The sequence below is a fragment of the Heterodontus francisci genome, chromosome 6, assembly GCF_036365525.1.
Source record: "Heterodontus francisci isolate sHetFra1 chromosome 6, sHetFra1.hap1, whole genome shotgun sequence".
NCBI classification, from domain to species: Eukaryota; Metazoa; Chordata; class Chondrichthyes; order Heterodontiformes; family Heterodontidae; genus Heterodontus; species Heterodontus francisci.
In genome coordinates, this window is record NC_090376.1 from 10,974,246 (window position 1) to 10,990,578 (window position 16,333).

A 16,333-nucleotide genomic window follows, 5' to 3' on the forward strand; every position below is an offset into this window, starting at 1 on the left:
AATGTCTGTGGAGGGAGAAGCAAAGTTAATGTTTTAGGTCTGCTGCCTTACATCAGAACTGGTAAAGGTTAGAAAAGAATTAGGTTTTGAGCAAGGGGAGGGGAGTGGGGGAGCGACCAAAGGTGAAGGTGTTCTATTGAGCAGAGGGCGATTAAATAACTAAACTGTCCTGACTACATGAAAAGCAGGCACATGGTTAAAAAATAAAATATTTTAAAAAAGGCTCTGAAGTTATTGAACTCAGTGTTCAGTCCTCAAGGCTGGAGAGTGCCTAATCGAAAGATCAGGTGCTGCTCCTTGAGCTTGTGTTGATGTTCACTGGAAAACTGGAGCATACCAAAGGCAGAAACGTTGGCATGAGAGCAGGGGTTGCTGAGGGGGTGGTGTGAAGGAAGTGTTGAAATGGCAAGCAACCGGAAGTTCAGGGTCATGCTTTCAGACTGAGGAGAGGTGTTCAGCAAAGTGGTCACCCAATCTGCGTTTGGTCTGCCCAATGTATAGGAGACTGCATTGTGAGCAGTGAATACAGTATACTAAATTGCAAGAAGTGCAAGTAAATTGCTGTTTCACCTGAAAGGAGTGTTTGGGGACTTGGATAGTGAGGAGATAAAAGGGCAGGTATCACACCTCCTGAGATTGCATGGGAAAGGGACGAGGTCTCTGAGGTAATGGAGGAGTGGACCTGGGTGTCACGGAGGAATGATCCCTTTTGGAATGCTGATAGGGGAGGGGAAGGGAAGATGTGTTTGGTGGTGGCATCACGCTGGAGGTGGTGGAATGGCGAAGGATGATCCTCCGGATGTGGAGGCTGGTGGGGTGGAAGGTGAGGACAAGGGGATCTTTGTCGTGGTTCTGGGAGAGAAGGAAAGACGTGAGGGCAGAAGTGTGGGAAATGGGCCAGACACGGTTGAAGGTCCTGACAACCACATTCGGGGGGGAATCCTTGGTTGAGGGAAAAGGAAGACATATCACAGGTGCTGTTGTGGAAGGTTACATCACCAGAGCAGATGAGTCGGAGATGGAGAAACTGGGAGACTGGGATGGAGTCCGTACAAGGGTGTGAAGAAGTATAGTCGAGGTAGCTGTGGAAGTCGGTGGGCTTGTAATGAATATTAGTGGACAGCCTATCCCCAGAGATGGAGACAGAGAAGTTAGGGAAGGGAAGTGTCATTGATTGACTATATAAAGGTGAGAGAAGGGTGGAAATTGGAAGGAAAGTTGATGGTTTTCCAGTTCGGGGCGGGAGCAGGAAACGGCACCAATACAGTCATCAGTGTACTGGAAAAAGAGTTGGGGGAGGGGGCCTGGGTAGGACTGGAACAAGGAATGTTCGACGTATTCCACAAAAAGACAGGCATAACTAGGACCCATGCAGGTACCCATAGCAGCACCTTTTACTTGAAGCAATTGAGTGGAGTTGAAGGAGAAATTAGGGCGGCACAGTGGCGCAGTGGTTAGCACCGCAGCCTCACAGCTCCAGGGACCCGGGTTCGATTCCGGGTACTGCCTGTGTGGAGTTTGCAAGTTCTCCCTGTGTCTGCGTGGGTTTTCTCCGGGTGCTCCGGTTTCCTCCCACAAGCCAAAAGACTTGCAGGTTGATAGGTAAATTGGCCATTATAAATTGTCACTAGTATAGGTAGGTGGTAGGGAAATATAGGAACAGGTGGGGATGTTTGGTCGGAATATGGGATTAGTGTAGGATTAGTATAAATGGGTGGTTGATGTTCGGCACAGACTCGGTGGGCCGAAGGGCCTGTTTCAGTGCTGTATCTCTCTCTCTCTCTCTCTCTAAAATTGTTCAATGTGCGAACAAGTTCAGCCAGGCGGAGGAGTGTGGTGGTGGATGTGGATTGGTTAGGCCTCTATTCAAGGAAGAAGCGGAGAGCCCACAAACTGTCCTGGTTGGGGATGGAGGTGTTGAGAGATTGGATGTCCATAGTAAAGAGGAGGCAGTTAGGACCGGGAAACTGGAAATTGTCAAAATGACGTAGGGTGTCAGAAGAGTCATGGATGTAGGTGGGAAGAGACTGGACCAGCGGAGAAAAGATAGAGTCAAGATAGGAAAATATTGAGGGATAGAGTTACAGAGGGATGGAGGAGGAGAAGCACACTGTCGCCCAGGATGTGTTGAATAATTTCTGGGAGTAGGGTACATTAAGCTGCAAGAAGACCAATAGAGCTCAGTGAAGTGGAGTGGTGCTACAGCCATCTTCTTGATGAAGATAGGTGAGGAAACTTGCTGTGAGTGGTCATCATAGCATCTGAGCAGAGGACATTGTGGGTAGTGTTTTGGTTGATACTATAGAATTGTTATAGCGTAGGAGGCCATTCAGTCTATCATGCCTGCACTGGCTCTCTGAGCATTTCATCTAGTGCTACTTCCCTGCCTTCTCCCTGTAACCCTGCACATTCTTCCTTTTCATAAAACAGTCTAGTTCCCGTTTGAATGCCTGAATTGAATCTGCCTTCACCACACACTCAAGCAGCGCATTCCTGACCTTAACCACTTGCTGCATGAAAAGGTTTCTCCTCGTGCCGCTTTTGCTTCTTTTACCAATTACTTTAAATCTGTGCCCTCTCTTACTTGATCCTTTCATGAGTGGGAACAGTCTCTCCCTATCTACTCCGTCCAGACCCCTCATGATTTTAAATATCTCTAACAAATCACCTCTCAACCTTCTCTTCTCCAAGGAAGACAGTCCCAACTTTTCCACCCTATCTTCATAACTGAAGATCCTCATACCTGGAACCATTCTCGTGAATCTTTTAATGTCCTCTCTAGCTCTTCACATCTTTCCTAAACTGCGATGCCCAAAACTGGATGCAGCACTCCAGCTGAGGCTAAACTAGTGTCTTATACAAGTTCAACATAACGTCCTTGCTCTTGTACTCTCTGCCCCTATTAATAAAGCCCAGGATACTCTATGCTTTATTAACCACTCTCAATCTGTCCTGCCAACTTCAGTGACTTATGCATATAAACACCCAGGTCCCTCTGCTCCTGCACCCCCTTTTGAATTGTACCCTTTATTCTCTATTGACTCTCCATGTTCTTCCTACCAAAATGTATCACTTTACATTTCTGCGCATTGAACTTCATCTGCCACCTGTCCGCCCATTCCACCAACTTGTCTATGTCCTTTTTGAAGTTCGATACTATCCTCCTCACAGTTCACAATGCTTCCAAGTTTCGTATCATCTGTAAACTTTGAAATTGTTCCCTGTACACCAAGGTCTAGGTCATTAATATGTATCAGGAAAAGCAAGGGTCCTAACACTGACCTCTGGGGAACCCCACCAAAAACCTTCCTCCAACCTGAAAAACATCCATTAACCACTGCTGTTGGTTTCCTGTCACTCAGTCAATTCTGTATCCATGTTGCCACCGTCTCATTTATTCCATGATTTATAACTTTGCTCACCAGTCTGTTGTGCATCAAATGCCTTTTAGAAGCCTATGTACACCACATCAACTGCATTGCCCATACTAACCCTCTCAGTTAGCTCTTCAAAAAAAACTCCAGAAAGTCGGTTAAATATGATTCTCCCTTGAGAAATCTATGCTGGCTTTCTTTAATTAACCTGCATTTGTCCATGTGATAATTAATTTTGTCCCGAGTTAATTTATCTAACCTCAGTGATGGAGAAACTTCTAAACTGGCTGGGCTTATCTTTACACCTTTTATGAACAAGGGTGTAACGTTTGCAATTTGCCAGTTCTCTGGCACCACCCCGAGTCTAAGAAAGAATGAAAAATTATGGCCAGTGTGTCTGCAATTTCCACTCTCTCTTCCCTTAGTATCCTTGCATGCATCTCATCTGGTCCTGGTGCCTTATCCACCTTAAGTACAGACGGCCATCCAACACCACCTCCTCATCAATTTTAAACCGTTCTCGTGTCTGAATTACTTCCTTTCACCATTGACTGGGTTGCATCTTCCTTGGTGAAGACAGATGCAAAGTATTCATTTATTACCTCAGCTATGCTCTCTGCCTCCATGTGCAAATCCCCTTGTTGGTCCCTAATTGGCTCCACTCCTCCTTTTACCACCCTTTTTCCTATTTATATGTCTATAGAAAATTTTGGGATTCCCTTTTATGTTAGCTGCCAGTCTCTGGTCATTCTCTCTTGGCTTCTCTTATTTGCTTTGTCACTTCCCCTCTGAACCTTCTATATTCTACTATACTAGTAATCCTAGACCTGGAAGAATAATGAAGGAGATGTGAGTTCAAACCCCATCATGGCAGTTTGAGAAAATCTGGGTCTAAAAAGCTGATGTGTTAAAATTCCATGAAGCTGTCAGATTGTTATAAAAACCTAACTGGTTCATTAATATTCTGAAAATAGAGACATGTTGTCGAAGCTTTTTGTCTTGCACTCATTGGGACAACCTGCAAGACTACCAATGTAAGGGAAAACAATAACTTTATAATGTATGAGAAGAGAAGGCTGATTGGCTGGCTATTGAACTCTGATTGGCAGAGGCGTTGCCATGGAGAATGTACCAGTTTATGGTGACTGACAGTTAACTGTTAAGCTTTGTTTGAAATTTCAGCAATCCTCAAGTTCTGTACTACCAAATGACTATTGGTTCATTAATGTTTCATTTAGGGAAGGAAATATGCCATTTTTATCCAATGTAGCCTACGTGACTCCAGTCTTATATCAACATGGTTGACTCTTAGCTGTCATCTGTAGCAGCCTAGCAAGCTGCAACCAGTGAGTCAAGAAGTGCCCTGCCCCACTCCCATCCCTACAATGAATTTCAGAAAGACAAACAAATCTGCACATAGAGATGTCCAACTGTTAATAGAATGGCCTTCTGACAGTGGGATTTGTATTTGTGGGGGGGTTGGGGTGCTGTTGTGGCTTGGGGCACTATTGAAACTCCCCTCTTTAGGTGATTTGTTGTGACTGCAGTATGGCTACAATTGCCTTCAACTACACCCACTGGTGGTTAGTCCTGCAGATCCTGGAAGTACTGTAAAGTGTTGCAAGTGGAACATTGGTTACACAATTGCTTGGATTAGTGGCTCAATAATCTGCAAAATGGTTTTCACCTTCTATGCTATTTTTATATTTTGAGACATGTAATCTCAATTGGAATCCACTGAAATCATTTTTATTGTCACCTCCAGGCACTGCCCAGACTGCTAGGGTAGTGGCATGGTCCTCATCACCAAGTCCTTCGTCTCCTGTTGCTTCTCTGACAGTGTCTCCTTTGAACACTTTTAAACCCAATTCTCTAACTAAGCCTTTAGTCACCCTTTCTGATAGTATCTTGGTCTCTCTCTCTCTCCCTTTTTTCTGATGCCATGGGACTTTTTTCTACATTAAAGGTGCTATTGATTATTTGTTCTCAGGGCATGAGCGACACTGGAAAGGTCACATTGTCCGTTCCTAGTCGCCCTAAGAAGGTGGTGGTGGGCCTTGTCTTTGACCCACTTCAGTCCTTGTACTGGAACATAGGAGCAAGTGTTGGCCATTCAGCCCTTCGAGTCTGTTTGCCATTCAGTTAGATCATGACTCACCTGTATTTCAACTCTATTAGTACTTCTTTAATACCTTTTGCCTAACAAAAATCTTACCAAACTCCATTTTAAAAATTTTGTATTGACCTAGTGTCAACAAATTATTTTATAGCCTCCGTAGTCTGACCTTGTTCTGAAGGATAGAGAATTCTAGGATTTTGACCGACTATGAAGGGGTGATATTTTTCCTATGTCAGGATGGTGTGTGACTTGGCAGGGAATTTGCAGGTAAAGGTTCTCCTTTGATCTTGGTTCTCTTCTTCTTGGTAGAAGTTGCTGGGTTGTGAGAAGCTGATGAAGTAAACATTGCGACTTGCATCAGTGTATCCTGTGGGTCAATGTTCATTAGAAATTGCTGACTAGCCACAGATTTGGCTACAGCTATAACATTTTAGTGGCATCTAATTTTGGTAGAGGATACCTTATGCATGCTTTCTCATATAAATGTACTTCAAGTATATGTTCACTTAACCATCACCACTATTCAGTAACTAAGGAAGTAAATTTGTCACAACAATTAACTAACACTTGCATACTCTGCTTTTCATTTTACCAACAAACATACAAAAAGGTTAATGTTCACATGCTATGTGAATGAGTATTGCGATCACATGATCAAGGAATGTAGCTCTCTTGGCATTTCTTCGCGGATGAAGATTTAGGAAGGTTGTACTCATCGGTTGCAGGCTAGTTAAGCCTATCCGTGACCGGTAGGTGTTCTCAGTGGGTGCAAGTAAAGATATAGTTGATGCTGGGGGTAATTGGATCTATCCTTCTTTTCTCTTGAATGCTGGTTCTTCGCTAAGTCTCACAGGTGTCTGTAGCCCTCCTGATGACGCATCTCCAGGCATCACGAACTATGGCCTGCGTTTCCCACTGGCAATGGTCAATGTGGCACACAGAGGGACCTCTTCAGGAAGTCCTTAAAACGTTTGCATGAGGCTCCACTGTTCCTTTTACCAGTGGTCAGCTCTCCATACAACATGATCTTGGGCAGGCGACTGTCATCCATCTGGGCAATATGACCCGCCCAACATAGTTGGCTTTGCAGGGGGATGGCCTCGATGCTGGTGATGTTGGCTGTTTTCAGGACTTCAATGTTTATGATGCGGTTCTGCTAGCTGGTATTGAGGATGTTGCAGAGGCATCGCTGGTGGAAGCGCTCTACAAGGCGTACGTGATGGCGGCATAGGACCCGTGACCTGGTGCCTTACAGAAGGGTTGTGAGGTCTACGGCTTTGTACACTGAGGTTGTGGTTACTCCACACTCGTTTGTAGAGTCTGCCGAATGTTCTGTTTGCTTTTGAAAGCCTGTTGTCAACTTCCTTGTCTATGGTGGCATCAAACGAGATGACACTCCCCAAATAAGTAAATTGCTTGATGGCATTCAGCTCAGTTCCCTCGATGACGATGCTTGGTGGTCTATATTCTGAGTCGCCTGCATGCAGGATTGGAACTGCAGCTGCCAGTGTCATTTCCCCCTCCCCTATTTCCCCCTCCCCTATTTCCCCCTCCCCTATTTCCCCCTCCCCTATTTCCCCCTCCCCTATTTCCCCCTCCCCTATTTCCCCCTCCCCGCAGGACTTGCTTGTTGAGCTATAGTTGGCAGTGGGTTTGCCTTCCTGCCCGTTCATTGGTACTTTAAGGTGGAGTACGGTTTGCGCTGACTGACCCCACCATTTAAGCCTGGAGCTCATCTGTAGTGACCCAGTGAACTAGGACGGCGGCAGAGAGGTCTCCAAGCCGTAGGTTTGAATTCAGAGTTTCCCTCCTAGGTGGGTTGCTGACCAAGGCTTAGAACCAAAGAAACATTATGGCACAGAAGGAGGCCATTCAGCCCATCGTGTCTGCGCCAGCTGAAAAAACTAGCCACCCAAACTAATCCCACCTTCCAGCACCTGATCCATAGCCTTGCAGGTTACAGCACTTCAGGTGCACGTCCAGGTACCTTTTTAAATGAGTTGAGGATTTCTGTCTCCTCCACCATTCCTGGCAGTGAATTCCAGATACCCATCACCCACTGGGTAAAAAAGTTTTTCCTCATGTCCCCTCTAATCCTTCTACTAGTCACCTTAAATCTGTGCCCCCGGTAATTGATCTCTCTGCTAGGGGGAACAGGTCCTTCCTGTCTACTCTATCTAGGCCCCTCATAATTTTGTACACCTCTATCAAGTCACCTCTCAGCCTCCTCTGTTCTTAAAACATCCCTAGCCTTTCCAATCTTTCCTCACAGCTGTAAATTTCAAGCCCAGGCAACATTCTTGTAAATCTCCTCTGTACTCTCTCCAGAGCAATTACGTCCTTACTGTAATGTGACCAGAACTGTACACAATGCTCCAGCTGTGGCCTAACAGCGTTTTATACAGTTCCAGCATTACATCCCTGCTTTTGAATTCTATACCTCGGCAATAAAGGAAAACATTCCATGTGCCTTCTTCACCACTCTATCTACCTGTCCTGTCACCTTCAGGGACCTGTGGACATGCACTCCAAGGTCTCTCACTTCTTCTACCCCTCTCAATACCCTCCCGTTTATTCTGTATTCCCTTGTTTTGTTTGCCCTCCCCAAATGCATCACCTCTTATTTCTCTGGATTGGATTCCATTTGCCGTTTTCTCGCCCACTCAACCAAACCATTGATATCTTTCTGGAGTCTATGGCTATCCTCTTCACTATCAACTACACGGCCAATTTTTGTGTCATCAGCAAATTTCCCGATCGTGCCTCCAACATTTAATTCCAAATCATTAATATATACCACAAACAGCAAGGGACCCAACACAGCCCTGTGGAACGCCACTGGTAATCGCTTTCCATTCACAAAAACATCTGTCGACTACTACCCTTTGTTTCCTGTCACTGAGCCAATTTTGGATCCAATCTGCCACATTCCCCTGTATCCCATGGGATTTTACTTTTCTGACCAGTCTGCCATGCGGGACCTTGTCAAATGCCTTACTAAAATCCATATAGACCACATGCACTGCACTACCCTCATCAATCTTCCTTGTTACTTGCTCAAAAAATTCAATTAAGTTAGTAAGACACTGACTTCCCTTAAATCCATGCTGGCTATCTCTGATTAATCCTTGCCTTTCTAAGTGGCAGTTTATCCTGTCTCTCAGAATTGATTCTAATAATTTACCCACCACCGAGGTCAGACTGACTAGCCTATAATTATTTAGCCTATCCCTCGCACCCTTTTTAAACAATGGTACAACGTTCGCAGACCTCCAATCGTCTGGTACCTCTCCTGTATCTCGTGAGGATTTGAAAATGATCCTCAGCGTGTCCGCTATTTCCTTCCTGGCTTCCTTTGACAACCTGGGATGCATTCCATCCGGCCCTGGTGATTTATCCTCTTTCAAGGATGTCAGACTCTCTAATACCTCCTCTCTCATAATGCTTATCGTATCTAATATTTCACACTCCTCCTCCTTTTACTACAATGGCTGCATCAACCCTCTGCTTTGTGAAGACAGAGACAAAGTATCCATTAAGAACCCTGCCCACATCTGCATCCACGCATAACCTCCCTTGTACATCTCTGATAGGCCCTGCCCTTTCCTTAGTTATCCTCTTGCTCTTAATGTACTGTCTTTGGGTTTTCCTTAATTTTACCTGCCAATAATTTTTCATGTACTCTCTTTGCTTTTCTAATTTCCTTTTTTTACTTCAGCCCTGCACTTTCTATACTCCTTTAGGGTTTCAAAAGTATTAAGATTTTTGTGATCGTCATAAGCTTGAAGGGACCTTTGGTCCAGAACATGGTCACTTGAGCCGTTTGGAATCCTTCTGCCCTGGCCATTAATTTTATCAAGAAAGACATCTGCCCAGTGGTGTCATGTCCATCATTTCTCCCCTCACTACGTTTTGCACGTCAGCTGAGATGGTGCGCCATGGTGTGGTGCTTGGAGCCAGGAGTGAGAGCTGGGTGTAGATGAGGACCAGTGATTCCAGTCCATCCCATAAATAGGATGCAGCTGATTGAAAATACAAGGGTACTACCTCTATCTGAACGCTCCATATGCCCCAAGGAATATAGCTATTTTTAGTTAATTTACTAATCCGAAATGCATTAACCACATGTGGCTAATGTATTGGACAGCACTGCTGTAGGTTATATATACTGCAGTGACAGTGCAATGGAAAAGTTTGACATTGAGCCCAATGCTAGGTGCCAAACAAGCGGCCTGGTGCACCTGCACTTATCCAGGCAAGTGAAGAGTATACACACTTGACTTGAGCTTTGTAAATGGTAGCGAGGGAGCAGTTTGTATTCTTTTTGGTTACAATTTTCAAAGCTGGTCAAAATTAAAAGTACACCATTCACCAAACAAATGAAAGTTAGTACTTGATGGGTATGAGAAGCTGTTGTGTAACAGCTCATGTGCAGTGTGCTTTTTTTTTTAAACTTGTTTCTCACTTATCTGTAGAATGCCACGTAACAGCAAGTAAAGATGAAAACAAACTGACAGCCTCCAGTGTTGCATATTTTTTCTGGATCCTTAACTTTGCCCATTGACCATTGATTGGATAACAATAGTGATGAGGTTTGTTTGGCAATAAAATGCAGATAGGACAAGTTAATGGTTGTGTCACGCATTGCGTGATGAGCCTTGTGACTTTCTGTGCTTACTGGCCAACTTGGTAACTTTCTTTACACAGTTAGATGGTTGTGGGCTCGAGCTCCACTTTGAGGGTTTGAGTTCAATCAATGGTAACAGTCTATGCAGAAGTGGGGGAATGCTTATGTTGTTCTGTCTGCCTTCCAGTGAATGTTAAACGGGTAAGATAGTGTAATGGTTATGTTTCTGGACTGGTAATCCAGAGGCCTGTACTTGTGATCCTACCATGGTAGTTTGAGCATTCAAATCATTTTTTTTAAGTCTTAAAATTAAAAGCTTGTGCCAGTCAATGTTCCCTTTAAAATTTGGCCTTTTTTAAAAATTCCCCAGTGTGTAGTCCCTTTAAATTAAAAAAAATTTTTTTGCGCAGCCACCTGCACGGTACCTTGCAGGTTTCTATGTGGCCATGCACCCATGCAGCCTAGCGGGAACATTGGTCTCCGTAAAGCTGACCATGAAGCTGCCTGGTTATTATAAAACTCAGCTGGTTTACTAAGGTCCTTTTTTTTTTAGGGAAGGAAACCTGCAGTTATTACCCATTTTGGCCTGTGTGACTTCAATCCCAAGCCAACATACTTTCTAGAGTGGCCTAGCAAGTCACTCAGTTGTATCAAACAGTTGCAAAGAATCCACACACTGCAATGGTTCAAGAAGGGGGCCCATTAGCACCTTCTAAGGGCAACTAGGGATGGGAAATGAATGCCAACCTTGCTAACAACATCTTTGTCTTAAAGAATTAAAAAAGCAATGAATAAACTGAGGAGGCAGTAAATTAAACACTAAAATAAAAGCAAAATACTGTGGATGCTGGGCCTGTTCCAGTGGTTCAGGTGGACATTAAGGTTGATGTGGCATAATTCTTGGGCCAGGAGAACACTCTGTTAGCTCCCCCCACCTCCAAATCTGATCTGAGTGAGATCAATTGTAGCATATCCACTGCCCTGGCTGAGATCAGCTCACTCAGCACGGGCCATTACCCTCCTGGTCTTTCTGGCTCAACTACTTGGTTTGTTAAAGTCATTGAGACACCAGATGAGCTTTCTCAAACATTCGTAAAAATTGTTGGCCAAGATATTTAGTTAAGTCCCAATGTATTTGTATTCTGAATTCAACTGATCTTTATGTGTAGACCAAACACTGCAGCAGTTATTGGCTGCTTGGCACTAATCCTCACTCTCTCATTCTCTTTATTTTGCAGGGAATACTGTAAGTAACCTGATTATGATTCTACCTCCTCTCTATGGTGCGATTCAGACTGTAAGAGATGGCCTTGAAACTCGCTACTTAGCAGCATTTTTGGGTCTTGCAGGTATGTACTTCAGTTTTTTTTAATGTAGTTTCTTTTTGCATTTGTAATATTTGGTGTTAAAATTGGAAATGTCACCCTTTGTATATTTACATTTTGTATTTTCATTTAGTACTTTGCACCATCAGTGCTGGGGAATGGAACAAGTTTTCTACAACTTGCTGTCAGTATCAATATTGAGTACTCTATGAATTGCCTTTTTTTCTCTTCCTTCCCCACAACCCCCCCAAAAAATGCATAAATCTTATCCCTTGGGTGAAAAAATTACTATTTTAATTCAATACACTTGTCCTGCATTGATGTCTTTCAGAAAGCAGAAAGGTACATTTTTAAATCCACTGACCACTATTTTTTGTCCCTTAAATTTTTTTTAAAAAGGTATTTTATATTTTTATATTGATGGCATTGGAAGAACTGGCTTGGAACAGTTACAGAGCCCACGCTCGCCTTTCTGCTCAAACCCTTCTCCTGACTGCCCAAGAAAATCATCCGAAAAATGACCAAATATATCTTTCTATTGCATGCCTCGTGGAATTGCTCGCTGATGGAGAGGAGTTGGCAGGAGACTTTGGTTGATTCTAGGATCTTTTTGGGCCGTGCAAACCATGTCTATTTGGTCTTCTGCTCCACAGGAGCAGTTGGGCTACTAGGAGAAAACATTCATTTGTACAGACTTAAAATTTTGATAGCCACCTTTAGGAGGGAAGAGGAATCTTGCTAAATCAGGGTTGTCTGGTCTCTTCCCAAAAATGTGTCCTGGGAGAGTTGGGAAAGAACCAGATTTTGTTTTATATAGTGCCTTTCATGATCTCAGGATGTCCCAAAGAACTTAATTCAGTGAGTACTTTTGAAGTGTTGACACTGTTGAAGGAAAGGAGACATTCAATTTGTACAGTAATGTTCTGCAAACACCAATATGATGACATGACAATTTGTTTATTTTGTATTGTTTGAATGATAAATATTGGCCAGGGCACTGCCTAATAGCAGTGAGAGTTGGCAGGTTATTCGGCTCTGGAAGCCATGGTAGCCAGATCAGGCCCTGTGTTGAATTGACCTCCTGGATTTTGACCTAAAGTGCATGCCCATAGTTTGTACTTTCAGGAGGGACCTTGGACAAAAGCTAGGTGCAGAATGTAGAGGTGCCCATTCCCTGCATACTTGGAATGCTGAAGGCAGTTATGCCGTCTCACGACTGGCTTGGCAGAGATTAGCTAATAGCACAGATTAAAGATCAAAAAATCAACCTTTTGTGACCTGTATTTTCTGTGTTCTGTACCATAAGATGTGTTTATCTACTTACCTGTTTTGTAGTAGGAGGATGATTTTTTACAATTTAGCTCCAATCTTGGAATTTATTTTTATGTGTATACTTTAGATGAGGTCCCCCATCTTTCCATTCCCTGAAGATGATTGTGGTTTAGCAGAAAATGTGCAAAAGATGACATGGAACCATCACAGGACTGTCAGTCTATTAACTGAATTGGACATTGTTTTCGTGCAGAGGATTCAGGTGTATTTTAAATTTAAATTAGAGCAGTTTAGAAAGTGAAGGCCCTTTGGCCCATTTTAGCTCATCATTCCCGAATACTACTCCAACAGTCTACCTTAAAGTCATAGCTTTAACATCAGCTTAAACAGGCAGGCAGGTTCTCAGTATTATCTGGAGAACAGTACCTAAGATATTTCAACGATACTGGCTCAGCGCTCTGTCGGAGAGTTGGGTCAGATTATATACTGAGAGGAGAGAGTGAACCAAATTTATAAATAAGCAAGAATTTGCTATGTAACTTTCCTCTAGTCAAGTAGTAGCAATTTTGTTTCAGTTAAAACCAAATAATATATTTAAAAAATCCAAACATTTAGCTATTCAAATGCTTGACTTCTCCAGGCATTCTGTATACTAAATTTCTTTTGTGCTTTTCAAGATGTTTTTAACTATGTAAGAGTGCAGACATGCAGGTCTCCCTCAAGTCAGCTGTGCTATGAAATATAAATGGAACCAGTGGCAATATAGGCTCATAAGATTGATGAAGAGAATGCAGTGGATGATGTTTATATGGATTTTAAGAAAGCAATTGATACCTTATCACACAAAAGGCCGGTTAACAAAAGTGAGGCTTATGGAATAAGTGTCCAGCTGGATACAAAATTGGCTTAAGGACAGAAAACAGCAGGTCGTAGTAAATTGTTGCTTTTCAGACTGGGTGATGGTAGCCAGTGGTGTTCCCCAAGGGTCAATGTTGGGACTACTGCTTTATGTACATATTATATGCCTTGAATCTTGGAATACAGAGCAGAATCTCAAATTTTGCTGATGACACCAAACTTGGAGCTGCGGCAAACAGTGAGGATGTTATGAACCGCTAGCAGAATGGGCAGACAGATGGCAGATGGAATTTAATATTGACAAGTGTGAGGTGATGCATTTTGGCAGAAGGAATAGGGAGAGGCAATATATACTTAATAACACAGTTCTAAAGAGTGTGTAGGATCTGAGGGACCTGGGGGTGCATGCATATCGGTCTTTGAAGGTGGCAGCTGATATTGAGAGTGGTTAGTAAAGCATATAGGATCTTAGACTTCATAAATAGGAGCATTGAGTACAAAAGCAGGGAAGTTATGATGAACCTTTATAAAGCTCTGGTTAGGCCCCAACTGGAGTATTGCGCCACTTCTGGTTACCACACTGTAGGAAGGATGTGAGGGTCCTTGAGAGTGTGAAGAGAAGATTTACCAGAATGGTTCCAGGGATGGAGGATTTTAGTTACAAGCTTAGGTTGTAAAAGCTGGGTTTGCTCTTTGAACAAAGAGATTGAGGGGAGATTTAATAGAAATGTACAAGATTATGACCGGCTTAGATAAGTTAGACAAGTAATAACTGTTCCCATTAAGTAATGGTACAAGGACGAGGAGACACAGATTGAAGGTTTTGGGCAAAAGATGCAGGGGGGATATGAGGATGCACTTTTTTCCACAGCTGATTGTAATGACCTGGATCTCGCTGCCCACAAGGGTGGTGGCAGTGAGACTGTCAATGACTTTAGGAGGAGGTTGGATGGCCACCTGAGAGAAATAGACTTGAAGGGCTACGGGGATCAAATGGGGAGTGAGATTGACTACATAGCTCTGTGGATGGCTGGCATGGACTCGATGGGCTGAATGTCCTCTTCTGTGTCGTAAATGACTCTTAAGAGTCATAGAATCAATGGTGAAGTCTGGCCGGTGACAAGAGGGAGTGCGGGGATCTTTATCCTCCACGATTGCATTCGGAATTCTGTATTCTACCACTGTGACTTAGCATTAACTGCTGAAAAGTAATACTTTTAATGTACAAGCGTAGCAGATAAATCCAACCTGGCCAATTGCTGGCCCATCAGTCTACTCTCGATCATCAGCAAAGTGATGGACGGTGTCATCGAGCATGCTATCAAGTGGCACTTACTCAGCAATAATCTGCTCACTGACGCTCAGTTTGGGTTCTGCCAGGGCTGCTCAGCTCGTGACCTTATTACAGCCTTAGTACAAACATGGGCAAAAGAACTGAACTCCAGAGGTGAGGTGAGCGTAACCGCCCTTGACATCAAGGTAGCATTTGACCATCTTGATACCATCCAGGTCAAAGCTGTCCGCTTGATTGGCACCCCATCCAACACCTTAAAAATTCAATCCCTTCTTCACTGACGCACAGTGGCAGCTGTGTGTACCATCTCCAAGATGCACTGCAGCAACTCACCAAAGCTCCTTCGACAGCACCTTCCAAACCCGCGACCTCTACCACCTAGAAGGATAAGGGCAGCGGATACATGGGAACACCACCACCTGAAAGTTCCCCTCCAAGGCACACACCATCCTGACTTGGATCTATATCACTGTTCCTTCACTGTCGCTGGGTGAAAATCCTGGAACTCCCTTCCTAACAGCACTGAGTATACCAACCCCACATGGACTGCAGCAATTCAAGAAGGCAGCACCTTCTCAAAGGCAGTTGGGGATGGGCAATAAATGCTGGCCTCGCCAGGGACGTCCATATCCCATGAAAGAATTTAAAAAAAAAACTTTGCTCTTCTCTAAAAATCTAAATGAGTGACCACCATTTTTCAGCACCAATGTTGATGACCAGTAAGTGGGCACAGGCGACAAATTCAATGACTGACTGAAGCCAACCTTTCAGTTATGACGAAGTGGAAATTTGCCTTGTGCAATGTTCTTTTCTTTGTATTCAATTACTCCAATTTAGGATAGAAAATATAGGAATGAAACATTAAATCCTTTGGGATTCATCTGTGTGACTGAGTGCCTGTACAGAGTTCCCGCTACCCTGTGTGGCCGCGCAGCAGTCTGAAAGGTACTGCACTGGCTTTGTTTTGCAAAAAATAACACTTGCGTGGTCGTGCAAAAAAAATTAAAAGGTACTGCACAATAATAGAACGGGCCATGGACAACAACTAAATGTTAAAGGGAACATTGCCTGTTATCCCTTGTAGCCCCCCCCCCCCCCGCCAATCACAAGGCACAAAGTGAAGATTGGTGCTGATGCTGAGTTCCAGAAGGAGACAGGCGGTGGTGCATGGGATTCACCTGCCAAGACTAGAATCGGAAAAACCCATTAAGATTAAAGAGCATGAAGAATAAGGCACATCTCATTTACCTAATATGTGCAGATACTCAATATTTAAAAGCCCACAGAAGATCTTTAGTTTGCAGCCAAAATTCAATGAACCCTTTTACGAAGGCCAATCTGTGAAGTTACTTCAGTCAAATTTGTATTAGGTATGTGATTCAAGTTGAATTTGAAATTACTGTTGATTTGTGTCAAGTGAAGGAATGGTAACGGATTGATTTAAGAGGACTGGGTGGCAGACCA

General features: G+C 43.6%; 1 protein-coding gene across 3 annotated transcripts in view; it reads left to right on the forward strand.

Annotated features, from left to right (window-relative positions):
- The window catches only part of acer3 (alkaline ceramidase 3), a 274,469-nt gene that overhangs the window by 39,034 nt on the left and 219,102 nt on the right, over positions 1–16,333 (forward strand). Inside the window, exons 1-2 of one of the 3 annotated variants that reach the window (XM_068033115.1) lie at positions 6,176–6,242; positions 11,359–11,469. In XM_068033115.1, coding sequence (XP_067889216.1) covers positions 11,382–11,469 — 88 coding nt within the window. In that variant the 5' untranslated portion in view covers positions 6,176–6,242; positions 11,359–11,381. Of the gene's footprint in view, positions 1–6,175; positions 6,243–10,194; positions 10,322–11,358; positions 11,470–16,333 lie in introns of those variants that run through there. The other 2 variants (XM_068033114.1, XM_068033113.1) reach the window with 2 other exon arrangements.